General features: G+C 45.8%; 1 protein-coding gene across 4 annotated transcripts in view; it reads right to left on the bottom strand.

The window, feature by feature from the left end:
* MACF1 (microtubule actin crosslinking factor 1) overlaps positions 1-14053 on the bottom strand; it is a 990087-nt gene that overhangs the window by 41521 nt on the left and 934513 nt on the right. For 3 of the 4 annotated variants that reach the window (XM_078680764.1, XM_078680763.1, XM_078680765.1), the window contains 2 exons: positions 10567-10635; positions 7310-7521 (listed from right to left, as the gene is read on the bottom strand). In XM_078680764.1, coding sequence (XP_078536890.1) covers positions 7310-7521; positions 10567-10635 — 281 coding nt within the window. The remainder of the gene's footprint in view (positions 1-7309; positions 7522-10566; positions 10636-14053) is intronic. The other variant, XM_078680766.1, reaches the window with a different exon arrangement.

Below are 14053 nucleotides of genomic sequence, written 5' to 3'. Positions count from 1 at the left end.
GATCTTGATCTTCGAAACCTTCGGGGCATAGCTCGTCTCCAGAGCTATCTGCCGCGGCCCCATAAATCTCTTCGACGTCCCCTACCTCGTCGACGTATTGAAGGTCTTGACCCGCGACTCCGTCGTCGTCCTCCGGATCCGCCTCGACCTCCGTTTCGGGTGGGGAGATTTGGAGAAGATGACCCTGTTCATCTTCTTCCTGGTCGCCAAAGATGTTTTCTGGATCGGGGGCCGCTTGTCTGGCCTCCAGGCGCACCGCGCGCCGAAGCTTGAGAGTCTTTTTCGACCTGAATTGAGCGCAAGCCTTACACTTGCCGTCGTCATGGTCCGGTGAAAGGCATTTGTTACAGACCGGGTGGAGGTCTATATGTGGGTACTTGGACCCACAGAGCGGACAGTACTTAAACGGACTCCGCTCCGTGCTGTAAAGTTGTAGTCGTGTCGCGATGAGAAGGCCTCGATGTTCGAAGAGTGTAGACTCCGTTGAATCCGACTTCAAGAGTTGGAAGAACCCGAGACCGTGCGCGAACAATACCGACGCTAGAAAATACAAGGCCTTTTGGCCTGAAAAAGTTAGTTTTTCTCGGTTCCGACAAAGAGAAGTCGGGACCACATCCGAACCCAATGGCAGAAAAAAACAATCTGGGGATGGAGCCGATGCCCATGCGCACTGTAGTCCAGGGGAGGAGCCACCTATCTCAGGATACTTCGAAGACTCTTCCAGGACAACAATGTGCGATCATCCGAACCCAACACTAGGCGGCGATCTAATGCTAAGATATGAATTTAGCAGCCCACATGCCTCGAACCTCTAGAACGAGACAAGTGAACTGTCTGGTGCAGGACCCCACCCCTCTTGGTGTCATCTGAGGCACCACGACAAGCCATTACCTTCCTACAGCTAACCAACTATCTACTGGACTAGCTGCACTCCAGTAACTCTACCAAGACTCCTCTCCAAAAAAGGGTAGGCACTTGTGTGACTTTGGGTGGAGGAATAGTGGGCGGACAAGGAACATTGGACTCCATATCAACTGCTGAAGCCAAATCACCTCAATACAAGTATTTGTAACATTGCTCTAGCTTGAAGAGTAACCCTGTCCACATGGTTTGTATAGTGCAATGATAACTGTTTTATAGCGCTTAGCGACTATATGAGTATTCCCTTTAGGGGCCAGAACTGTAGCCCACAAGTTTGTAGGGACTTCTGGGTTTCAATGTGAATCTTAGTTGTTTGTGTAGTATACTGTTCTTGTGTGTATTAAAGTACTTTTCTTTCAGAAAGTAAAGCAATGACTGGAATTAATCTTATTAGCAGTTAGTACAGTGTAAACTATATTCTGAATGTCTAACCCACTTCACCTCCTTGAGTAAGCTTTGGACTGCTTTGCCTTGAGACAATCAAGTGCGGGACAGGAGTACTTGGCTAACCAGTTTGGGCTCTGATAGCACCGGTACCCAGCGGTTAATGTCTTGATGCAACTCGAGCCCAGGAACCTTAAACAGCCCATATGTGTATCTTGCATATGTAAGGAAAATGCTACTTAGTAGTATGCATCTGTTCTTAGCATGTAGAGCTGTAGATCCGTATACTTGTGCATAGATGGCCATCCGGTGTTGGGCTCGGATGATTGCACTTTGTTATTGTAGATGCCTTCTTAGTCACGAGATAGGGGACTCCTCCTTTGATTAGTAGTGCGCATGGGCATCGACTCCATCTCCAGATTGTTTTCGCCATAAAGGGTGATGATGGAGTTAGTAACAAAATAGAAAAATATGTCCATGTGTACGGCTCTACATGCCAAGAACAGATGCATACTGGAAAGTAGCTTTTTCTGTTCGAGGCATATGAGCTGTAGAGCGTATACTTGTGCATAGACTAAACAGCAGTTACCCCGTTAGCGGTGGCTACCTGTATGTTTTGCAGTAGTTTGAAAAGTGTTCTTAGTACAGCCTAGCCCACACTAGGTTGTTGTTTTGCCTGCACATCTACACAGTAGTGTTTTGTGAAAATGTGTGGTGTAGACCATGTTGCAGCTTTGTAAATGTCATCCATGGGGATGTTTCCTAAGACTGCCATGGATGCCCCTAGCTTGCGTGTGGAATGTGCTCGAGGGGGAATGGATAATGTATGCTTTACTTTTTGGTAGCATATTTGGATTCATTTAACGATCCATCTGGTAATTCCAGCCTTTGATATAGGATTGCCCTTATGTGGTGGTGAGAAAGCTACAAAAAGTTGTTTAGTTTTCCTGAAAGTTTTTGTTCTTTCGATGTAGTAAAGAATAGCTCTTTTGACATCAAGGGTATGAAGGGCCCGTTCTGCTACTGAGTCTGGTTGAGGAAAAAAACACTGGAAGCTCAAGAGACTGGTTAAGGTGAAAAGGCCTTCCATGAATGCTTTGATGGCAGGTACCCTGAACAATGACAAGTGATGTCTGCTTTGTAGGTAAGCTGCTATAGCGGCAAGATGTAATCTTATGGATGTGTATGCCAGATTACATCTTTGTTGATGCAGGAGATAACAAATAATGTTTTGAAATGAAGCATCTAGAGGATTGTGTTGTTATTGCAGTAAACTATTAATTGTTTCCATTTAGCTGCATAGCATGCTTTAGTGGTAGGATGTCTAGCTTCTTTAATAACGTTCATGCAGTCTGGTGGGAGATGGAGGTAACCAAACTTTAAGACTTCCGATCGCTAGGTTCAGTTGAGCTAGATCTGGATGTCTTATCTCTCCATGGTTCTGTGTGAGAAGCTTTGGGAAAAGGTGCAACTTTTGGTGTGGAACTACTGAGAGTTCCAGCAGTGTTGTGAACCATGGTTGTTGGGCCCACGTTGTAGCAACCAGGATCATTGTGAGCACTATTTGTGGAACCGGGTCAAAGAACGGCCGCCCTTTGGAAAGATTTTGTGTGTTCCACCATTGCAGAGAGCGATATGTGCGGCTGTCCATCAACACCAGATCCGTAAGTTGACCTTGAACTTGGTTCCACTGTTGTGCTAGACATTCCTGCAATGGACACACTTGGGAGTCTTGCGTAAGGGACAATTAAGATGCAAGAGTCCATCATCCCTATTAGCTGCGTGAACACTCGAGCTGGTAGGGAGTGCTGTGGTTAAAATGTTGTTATGAGAGCTTGCATACTGGCTATCCTGGCCGGATTGGGGTATGCAAGGGCTTTGGAAGTAGCTAGTGCTGCACCTAGATACTGTTGGGTGTGGGAGGGTTGGAGATGTGACTCGGTGAGGTTTATTGTGAATCCAAAGTTGTGCAGCAGCTGGATTGTGTTGTGTGTTTGTTGTACGCAATCGCTGCATGACTTGGCTTTTCAAAGCCATTTGTCTAGGCAAGGAAGCACATGAATGTGCTGTCTTCTTAAGTGGGCTGCTACTACTGCGAGACATTTTGTGAAAACTCTGGGTGCTGTTGTGACTCCGAATGGAAGAACTTTGACCTGGTAATGTTAAGCGTCCACTACGAACTGTAGGTATTTCCTGTGAGCAGGGTGAATAGGAATGTGAAAGTAGGCGTCCTTGAGATATAGAGTGGCAAGGAAGTCGCCTTGTTGGAGCAGTGTAGACCCTGTTGGAGAGTGACCATGTGGAAGTGGTCGGATTGTATGTACAGGTTTAACGGTCAGAGGTCTAATATTGGGCTGAGAGTGCCGTCCTTTTTTGGAATGAGGAAATAAAGGGAGTAAACCTCTGTACCTGGATGATGTAGGGGAACAGGTTCTATTGCATGCTTTTGCAAGAGAGAGAGAACCTCCTGCTTTAGAAGCGTGAGACGTTCTGTGGACATCGGACGTGGTCTAGGAGGTATGGGGGGATTGGGGTAGAAGTGAGTTCCAGGCAGTAACCATACTGGATAATTTGTCTCACCCACCTGTCTGTGGTGATGGAATTCCAGACAGGTAGGAACTGAGATAGTCTTCCCCCGACAGGAGTGGAATGGTCTGGGGGAGTGGAGGGAAGTCACGGTTTTGTGGTGGGGGAGTTGCGGGTGTTAGAACCACGTCCACTCCCTCTGTTGTTATTGCCGCTAAGTCCCTCTAAAATATCCTTTGTTAGGGGAAGTTTGCGTGGGGCTTTTATAAGTGGAAGAGGTGTTTTGTGTTCCAATGGTTTTGGAGGCGCCCCTATAAGAGGAGCGACAAAAGGAACCTCTGCTAGTTGTTGCCTGTAGAGCCCCCATAGACTTGGCTGTTTCTGTGTCCTTTTTCATCTTTTCTAAAGATGTGTCCACAATAGGTCCAAACAAGTGTTCCTGCTGCAAAGGTTGATTGAGGATGGTAGACTGCACCTCCTGCTCTAAATCAGATGCGTAGTAACGAATAGTTTCTTACCTGTCGGTGTAGTTTTGCAGCTTGAAGATCTTTCTGGATTCACTAGTATTAATTGTGAAAGATGCTGTATCCGCTGCATGCAGGGCACATTTAATAGAGGTATTTGTGATCATCTTTCCCTCTTGTATGAGATCATTTGCCTGGGCTTTATATTGGTCTGGAAGATGTTGCATGAGCGTTTCAAGCTCATCATAATGAGCCCTGTTATACCTTGCTAGTAAAGGTTGTGAATTAGCAATACGCCAAACATTTGCTGCCTGTGACACAACTCTTTTACCGGATGTGTCCAATAGTTTAGACTCTTTGTCTCGTGGAGGGGCATCGCCTGTGATTTGGGAATTTGCCTGTTTACGGGCATTTGCCACTACTAGTGAATCCAGAGGGAGTTGACCTTTAATGTAAGCTGGATTGCTTGGAGCTGATTTATATTTCCTGTCAATTCTAGGATTGAGCACTCTAGCCCTGACAGGATTTTTAAAACCTTCAGCAGCATGTTTAATCATCCCTTTTAGCATAGGAAGAGTATTTGTCGATTTTTGAGGCTGCGAGAAGGACTAATAAAAAATCTTCCTCCAAAGGGTCTGAGTGGAGTTTCACACCATGATATTGTGCAGCTCTATTTATTAGATGCGCAAACATTATGTTTTCATCTGGAGGGGATGGCCTGGAGGGATACACACCTGGCTCAGGTACATCTGGGACATTCTAATCATCCCAAGAGTCATGAGGTGAGATACTGTGGGTGTCATCATCAGTATCATGATGATCATGTGGTGGGTCTATGTCCTCATCCACACCCCCTTTATCCTCCTAATCATCTTGCTGTGCAGTTGAAGGAGGAGGGACTGGAGAGTGTGCTGGAGAGAGTATTATGTTTGGAAGCTTTGGAGGTGGAGAGAAAGGCCTTATAGGTGAAGTGGCTGAGGTTTTTTTTCTTCAAGGGTATCTCAGGCGTCTCTGAGGTGTCCAATTTCCTCTTTTTAGGTGGTATAGAAGTGACCTGACCGGTAACGGGGTCGATAGAGTGTTTTTTTTAAGGATCCGGTGGATCTGGATGAAACAGTTCTTTTGATCCACTATATTTTTTCGGCACCAAGGACTTAGGCTCCGAGTGGTGCTTTGGTTTGTCGTCTTTAGCTTTAGGAGGGGTTTTAGTCCCCTTCTGCTTAGGTGGTGTTTTCGGCTCTGAAACTTTCTTCGGCTCTGAAGATTTCAAAGGTTTTTTCAGATCCGAAGCCTTGGGTTGATTATGTTTCGGTGCCGAAGAGTCTGGTGTCGATGGTACTTTGGGTTTCTGTTTTGGTGCCGAAGATGGTTTCTCATTACCGTGGTGTGGCTGGCTCGGTACCGAGCTGCCTGAAGGCTTTGTGGACTTTGAAGCCGGCATTGGAGTCGGGGCTTCTGAAGTATTGTCACGGTGTCGACCCAGACCCGAAGGTAAAGGTGTTTTACCGGAACCTTGTGTTTTTTCGGTGCAGGGGCGTCGATCTCAGTACTCACGCTTCGTTGACCTGGAGTAATTGTCTGGCCTTCACAGTCCCATTCATCAGCTTCGGAGATGCTGGCTTCTTCATCTCGGGTCTCTGGTTCTGGATCGCCGGGGCCTGCATCGAAAATGTTGTCCGGCGCCGAAACGGTTGATCTAGACATTTTGTGACGTCGAGCCCAGCGATCACGTATGCTTTTCTTGGACCTGAAGGAATCACAGGCCTGGCAGTGTTGACTCTCGTGTTCTGGAGAGAGGCAAAGGTTGCAGATCTGTGTGTGGGAATTTAGCACCGCACTTGCATTTTTTAATGGAGTTCTTTCCATATGCTGGTCTTGATGGCGTCGATCGGCCCAACGGCCTGTGTCGACGACCGGACTCGAAGATTTTGTTGGTTCTTGGCATACGAGTCGAGGGAGAACGCGATCGAAACAATACCAGCAAACGGTGAGAGCTGTGCGCGTCAATGGGGGATCGAATACAACACCGACCCGGAGCGCAGCAAATCACATCCGAACCCGATGGCGGAAAAAAAACAATCTGGAGATGTAGTCGATGCCAATGCGCACTACTAACCAAAGGAGGAGTCGAGTCATCTATCTCGTGACTACAAAGTGCAAACATCCGAGCCCAACACCAGATGGCGATCTTTGCACAAGTATACGATCTACAGCTCATATGCCTCGAACCTTCAGTTTTTGAAAGTGCTCAAAATACCTTTTGATGCAGTGGAGCTATAGAAAACTACTTAAATAAAATAAAGTGGTATTGAGGTTACCATCCAAGGATACCCAATCCATTCTTTCCTGAAAAGTACCAAGGTAATTTCTGTGGTAGAATGGCTCAGCAATGAAGGATTCAATATACAGTAATTCCCTAGGATGCTTTTCATTTCAATGATCACAACTGGGGAGGAGCCACTCAGTTGGTTCCTAGATTCCTTTACGCTTTGCGCGAACACTCTGGCCTCCGTGCTCTTAACACCTTACTGGTGTTCTCCTCTTCTGTCATGGGCAATCTATAATCACTTCAAAGCCTGTTCATCTTTTTTGCTTCCTCCCAATGCAATTTATGATAACACCCTGCTCCTGAGACCTGCCCTGGAATAAAGTTATGCACACAGTGGCCATCCTAATTTCATACACAACTTCCACTTACTATCATCCTAATGTTGCCAGACAATACAGATGCATCAAGGCTTGACAGTTGTCCACCGGTGCACTGATTCTTTTTTCCACCTGTCTCGTCAAACGTCTGAGCCCACACTTGCATCCATCTACCCACAATTGAAGAAGCTTATGACTATATGCTGACCCTTTCGCTGGTTGGTACCCTACTCTTCTCAGGCATGCATTATTGCTCCACACAACCTATTAATTTATGCCGTTCCTAAACCTCAAACCAGGTAGTCTGCTGCCCCACCCTAGTCCACAAACTCAAATGTAAGCAAACCAGTCTAGCAAGAACTTCTTACCTTGGCACCACTGGCTGGTGTTGCAGGCGAGGATGGCATGGATGTGCAGCTGTGGTTACTCTGACTGGCGCTTGAGCTGGATCTGGTTGGAGAAGCTGTCCGTGAAGAAGGCTTTGACCTACGACCCCGTGACCTAAAGGGTGTCATTCCTTGAGAAACTCCCTCAGGGAGGATGAACTTCTCCCGAAGTTCAAGGTTTGTTCGTCCTCGTGCTGGGGAGAGACACAGCAGAAATAATTATACATCGTGACAAACACCGATAGATGAGACAGGCCAAGACACAGACAGTAGGACTTCAAAGCTACTCTGTCCTCATGTGGCAGCATCCGTAGGTGATGTGCAGGAGGAAATAAAGAACAGACTTTGGCAGAGTTTGGCAAGCACAAGATCTGGTCTCCCCTCACATCCTACAATTCTGTAATGTCACAGAATGGATAAAAGATTATGGAACTGCTGCAGAGGTGGTTTGTTACTAAAAAACTCAAACAATGGATGCCCCCTGAGAATCAAAATGGAAGTTACGTTTGCTTCTAGAGGAAAAAGACACCAGACTCTCCCATAATACCAAATTCAACACCACTGTCCCACTCGCCTTCATGAATTTGATATTCTGCTTTTGAAAAGGAAGGCTGCCTGATGGCTCTTATTTGCTTTACAGTGTTGAGAAAACTGGGCGTTAGTGGTAGGTGCAAGTCTGTTTTATATTTAGAAGTAAGGGGCGCTACAATTCTTAGTTCTTGTTTATAGCTCGCAGAATCGTGAGGTGGCACAGGTTTTTTTTGTTTAAAGTTTGTGGGATGGTGGGAGGACACAGAATATCGAAGTTGTTGTTTACAGTTCACAGAATGGTGATGGGGCACTGAATGTTAATGTTCGAAGGAAAGTGATGGGCTGCTGGAGAATCAAGTCTTAGTTTTACGGTGAGCAGGAGGATGAGCACGCACTGAATTGTCTGTTTCAGAGTTCCCACAATAGTGAGCGGCACTGAAGGATGAAGTCTGTATTATAGCGCATAGGACGGCGAGGGAGCACAAAGGGTCTTAGTTTGTGTTGTATTGAAGGGTGACTTTCTTACAGAATCCTCTTTTATTATAAGATATTGGAATTAGGTGGATGGATAGAACTAAATTACGCAGCAAAACAAAGACAAATTCTGGGGCCTAAAGTGATATATTTTGCAGCACTATTTTGAAATGGTATGGGCAAAGGTTTCATCTCATTACCATACAGCAATCAGGAGCTGAAACGTGACCTGCCTCTGTGTGACAACACGTGTGGAATCACGTTTAGTAACTTGTGATCCGTCCGAGTTAGAAATTAATATTCTTTTTTCAAATCTGCAAAATATGTAGATGATGAAGTGGATGGAAAGAGCATCAAATCAGTAATTATGAGGAGAAACACTGCAATATCACATAATTACAGTCGTCTTGCTTATATGGACATGGGATAAGGTGATGGAAGAGAAGGTAGGATGCTGCACTTTGTTTTTTAGCTTGTACAAGTGCAGCGACGTTCTAGTTTTTTGTTGTTGTTTCATAAGCAGTGGAAGACTAGCATATAGGGCAATCAGACAGTGCCCGATGGGCTGGATTGAAAGGCTAGCGTGTGGTGTGGGCCGGACTTTTTTTGGCTGTTTGTGGGCCTGTTTTATGGTCTGCTGGGCCAGTTTTTACTACAGATTTCCTGGATATTATAACAAACACTGTCTGCAGCAAACTCACATCCCTGCAGTCTTTCATATGCCCCAGTTTGCAAAACATGGCAATTTACTTAGCTTTCTAAATCCCTAATGTAGGCTACTTAATTTTGGTGCCTAGGCGTGTGTTCTGTCCCTGTCTGAACCTGTTTAAGAACCTGTGAAGGACAGCCGAGGACACTTTTTTTTTTGCTTTACATCTCATCGAAAGAGATGTAGGATTTGTGGATTTTTGTTTGGTTATATGTTTCCTTCAGAGAATGCATCAACTTAAGGTTGAACAACGCTTGCCCTAGATGGACCCTGAAGCCCACTCTCAAGCATGGGCTCAGGGCCTGGGCCAAAGTGGCTTCACACTCTGGCTGCAGCAAAGCACTGCTTGGCAACTGACTATAACAACAAGCAGCAAAGCTATTTAAAACTGACGCTTCTGTGAGGCAGTGCTTGGCAACTGACTTGAACAAGATGTGGCAAAGCTATTCAAAACTATTGCATCTGTGACGCACTGCTTGGCAATAGGCTTAAACAAAATGTGGCAAAGCTATTTCACACTGTGGCTTTTATGAAGCACCACCTGGCAACTGGCTTAAACAAGCTGCGGCAAAGCTATTTAACACTGTGGCTTCTGTGAAGCACCACCTGGCAAGTGGCTTAAACAAGATGCGGCAAAGCTATTTTACACTGTGTCTTCTATGAAGCACCACCTGGCAACTGACAAACAGGGAGCACCAAAGCTACCCAACAATGCGACTTTTGCATTGAAAGGTGTGCACAGTCACTACACAGATGTTACACACTGAATATTCTGTGAAGCATCAAGAGCAGCTGACCTAAACAACGAGCAGCAAAGCAACGGCACACTGCCATTTTTATGCAGTATGGATGGGTAGGGTCACTGCCCTGGAAAAAAGTGTGAAAGCTATTGCACGCTGATTTCAGTGCAACAACAGACTTATAAAGAAACAGCAAAGCAACTGCACATTGAGATGTCTGTGCAGCGGGGAGAGAAAGGTCACTGCTGGGAAGAAATGGCCCAAATAAACTGTAAACTGCGTCTTCTGTGCAGCAAAGTCTGTTAAGATTTCTGCCCTGAAGAAAAGGTGCAATACTACTGCAAACAGTGGCTTGTGTGCATCACAGCTCAATTAAGGGCTGCCCATGGGCGCATCAGAGGCACACTAGGCAGTGTGCGGCGGAATCGCCGAAGACCAGAAGACACCTTTGCACCCTGAAATATACACTGACTCTCTCAGTGCTGCACCAGTCTCACAGCCAGATTTTAAGGCTGAGTGCATGCAAGCCTCTACAAAACACTTACCATGCCAGGAACAGGACATGCTGTGCTGCATGCAATGCAAGCAGCTCATGGACTACATGTGCTTGAGCAGTTTGCACCTGCAGCAACAATTCATCAACGTAGCGGTACTGCCCGCGTCAGGGAGGAGCTGAAGGGACAGCAGCAGTGAGGAATCAAAAGTCAGGCAATAAGCAAAGCCATTCTCAAAACCAGCCTCTAAAGCAAAGAAGAAAGTGCAAGCGAGATAGAAACAGCCCCAACCTAAGGGAGATTGACTGATAATCGAGGAGCTTGAGTCGGAGCGTTTGATTTTACATCCAGGATGGTGAACTAGAATCAAATAAAAGACAAGAGAAGAACAAACAGGGAACAAAATAAAGTGGTAAATAAGGAGTAAGAAGAAGGCTGTGCCATGCTCAAATATCTCGTCCATCTCCTTCTGCCATGCGCTGATGGAGCAGGGAGAAGCTTGAACATGCAAAGAACATTACAGCTGTAAAAGAATGTTTGGTCTCGCAGAGCTAGTGGTAGTTACATGATACCACGACAGTCCTGGCCGCTGCTGCATGCAGTGCAGCAGCTGCAGGAGGAGCTGGAGGTTCTACAAGTCCAGCAACAGGACGCTGATATGGCTAGTATATAGACCTTTCAAATACTATTGCAACACAAGGCTGTAACTTACCTGCACCACTACTCGTGGAATTAGAAGTGTGAGATAGATTCACATGTTTTGTCTGCACAACCCTGCCATCCAGTGGTTGGATTTGGGGCATTAAAATCCTTAAAATGAAGTAAGAGGACGTTTGCCGGCTACTCTAGTGACTCTTGAAGCCTGGAGCAGAGCAAACTCCTGTATGGGGTGGAAGCAGAGTCACCCGCGAATCCCCGCCATGGGAGGGTGGAAGCCTGAAGGAAATATACACATTAAAAGGATTTACACCCAGCGTTCAAATTTACATTTCTAATGTGGGCAACCTGATTGAAGAGGGAACCTTGATGCCCTTTCCTTTACTCCAGAGGGTATTCCAACTACACGACCAACAGTATTACAAATACCTGCAACTCGCCCATGCCTGGAAAGCAGAAATATCCCCCCAGATCTCACCGAATATGCTCCACAGGAGGGCAGACTTCTAATGGACGAACTACAAGAGAAAGTATTATAGTGCATTTATAAAAATATTAATAATAATATGCCTGATACCCTCCTAAAACGGCGGTCCACATGGGAAACTGATATTCGCGAAATGGAAAACCTGAATTAGGTGGCAGCATTAATGTTCCCACGAGAAGTAGCAATTAGAGCCTGGCTGTGACTCATTCACTTAAACATTCTGAATAGGTATTACTACAATAAGGTCCGCCTCCGCAGAATAGGTAAAGCAGCCTCCCCGGAATGCCTGCGTTGTGGGGGGAACCAGGGAGACTTTCTTCATATATTATGGGCATGCCCGATCATACAAACATTCTGGCTCAGCGTGCTTTTGGAACTCAGCACTATAATAGGGGTGACACTGCCTGAAGACGCCAAGGATGTTCTTGTGGGTATACCTAAAGATGTAGACTTGCCTCGGATGAAACTATTACTGTGAAACCTGGGTTTGTTAGTGGCTAAACGAGATCTGGTCAGGTGATGGGGAGCCCCTGAGACACCTGCCATGGCTGAATGGAGAAAGGGAATGGACCTTTATATGGCAGCGGAAAGAGTAATGCATAAAAGTAGGGTGTGCCCGCATAAGTTCTGTAAAGTGTGTGGTCGTTTGATTGCATATTATGAACTAGATAGAGTATGACATATGACTATGTTGCAGCTGTGCCTTCTTACTAATTACCCTGCGGAGTTTACTTTAACTTATTGGGTCTGCCTACCCATGAATGCATTGCTGCCATTCCTCGCATTCTCAACACCTCTGATGTGCCTCTGATGTGCTACTACCCTTCCGCCATGTTTCTTTGTTTAAATGGGGCACCCACCAGTGCCCTTTCTTTTCAGCTTTATAAAATAACATTGTTTTTAAAAAAATCCTGAAAATGACAGCAGTGGGCACTAGTGGAAGGTATGCTGGTGATAAAACACTTCTAACATCGACCAGAGTCACGGAATGCACTGAGATGGACTGCAATCTTCATACTGCTTTTTAGGTCTCGGCTAGTAACGCGCTGAAAGCGTGTTCCTATAATCGTTGTCTCAGCATTCTGAGACGACGAAGGGAGACAAGACCTGGTCGCGCGCAGCGTTTCCCCATAGGATAACGTTGTGCGCGCGGCCAGGTCTTGTCTCACAGCATGGCATGGCAGACCGGACTGCGACGCGCGCCTCTCTGGAATGCAGGGGGAGTCTGCAGAGGGGCGCGCAGCGCTGTTCACGAGGCGCGCGGCGCTCATAAACAAGCTGGCTGCCTCTTCTCTCACCCGCCCTCCCACCTTTAGCCTCTCCCTCTTCAGTTGTTAACTCCTCCTTGTTTTCGTAGCTTTGAAAACACGCCCTCATGGTATCACGTTAACCCCTCTCCGCCAATGCAGTGTGGCACGATTTTCGTGCACTAACTTCTTTCGCATAAACAACGTAATTTCTGAATTTCACATTTTGCGTGATCCAGAAATGCTGCCAATAATCTGCTTGCAATGTGAAATTATTCACAACAGCACTTAATGCTAATTTCACAACCAGCCAATGTTTCTATTTTAGGACATTGCAAAACATATATCCCCGGATAACTAACAAGCCCACCTGCCAAGTACGTACACGAAGCGACCGTGAACACAGCCTAATGTCTTTCGTCCGTTGCCAATGTTTCAATGAACGTCAGCATCAATACCGAGGGTGGAAAAACGCTGGCGTTGCCTGGAAGTGGGAGGTATGGCTAATGCGAAAGTAGACCTAAGATTGGAGCATTGAGTGACCGTACCCAATCCTAGCGCGCCACAGAATTCCGAAGTGTTGATTGGCTGCAGGCCCCAAAAAGCCTTCATCCGACTCCACACTCCTACCGACGGCGGCTTCCGCCCATTAATGATCGACATGCATTAGTATTGGCTGGCCTGGTGGTCCACATAGGTGAGTGACATCCCCGTCTGCCTGTGCCTCCCTTGCTGCTTGCCGATACGTTTGTGCATGCGCGTCTGTCTGTGCCTCCTAGAACGCGCTGCTGCCCTTAAATTTGTGCCTGGGCGTCTGTCTATGCCTCCCCGAAAGCGATGTTATGGAATGCGTGCATTGGCACAAAAATACTGTTTTAAGCATTATGTTTTAATGTATTTTTACAATAAAACATATGCAGATGTGAAAAGAAAATGTTTGTTTTCACAATTTCTTTGTGTTTAAAATATTTAAATTTGGAATCAAAAAGGTTTCTTCTTTCGTTAGAATAATAACATACAAGGATATATATCATTATCACATAATTTATATATATATATATATATATATATATATACACATATATATATATATATACATTTGTGTATAGATCTATAGCAACGTTCAGAAAACATAAAAACCTTGCTTTTCAAGAATTAGTCCCTGCTCTGTACCCTGCCACTATATCCACACTAGCACGTTTTTTTTTATCTTAGCGCGACTCTCCTGATTTGGTCGAGGGAGACCTGACTCAATAAAAAAAGCCTTAAATCTGCAGCCCCGTGTGCGTGCTCTCTTCCGTTAGGAGTGGGAGTTGCTTGTTTTTTTTAGGTCTCGGCTAGTAACGCGCTGAAAGCGCGTTCTCGCCAGAGAACTATAGTCGGCGTC

This window comes from Lissotriton helveticus, chromosome 3_1 (genome assembly GCF_964261635.1).
Source record: "Lissotriton helveticus chromosome 3_1, aLisHel1.1, whole genome shotgun sequence".
Classification (NCBI taxonomy): Eukaryota; Metazoa; Chordata; class Amphibia; order Caudata; family Salamandridae; genus Lissotriton; species Lissotriton helveticus.
The sequence above is the reverse complement of the archived record's forward strand: the minus strand, read 5'-3'. Positions and strand labels throughout refer to the sequence as shown.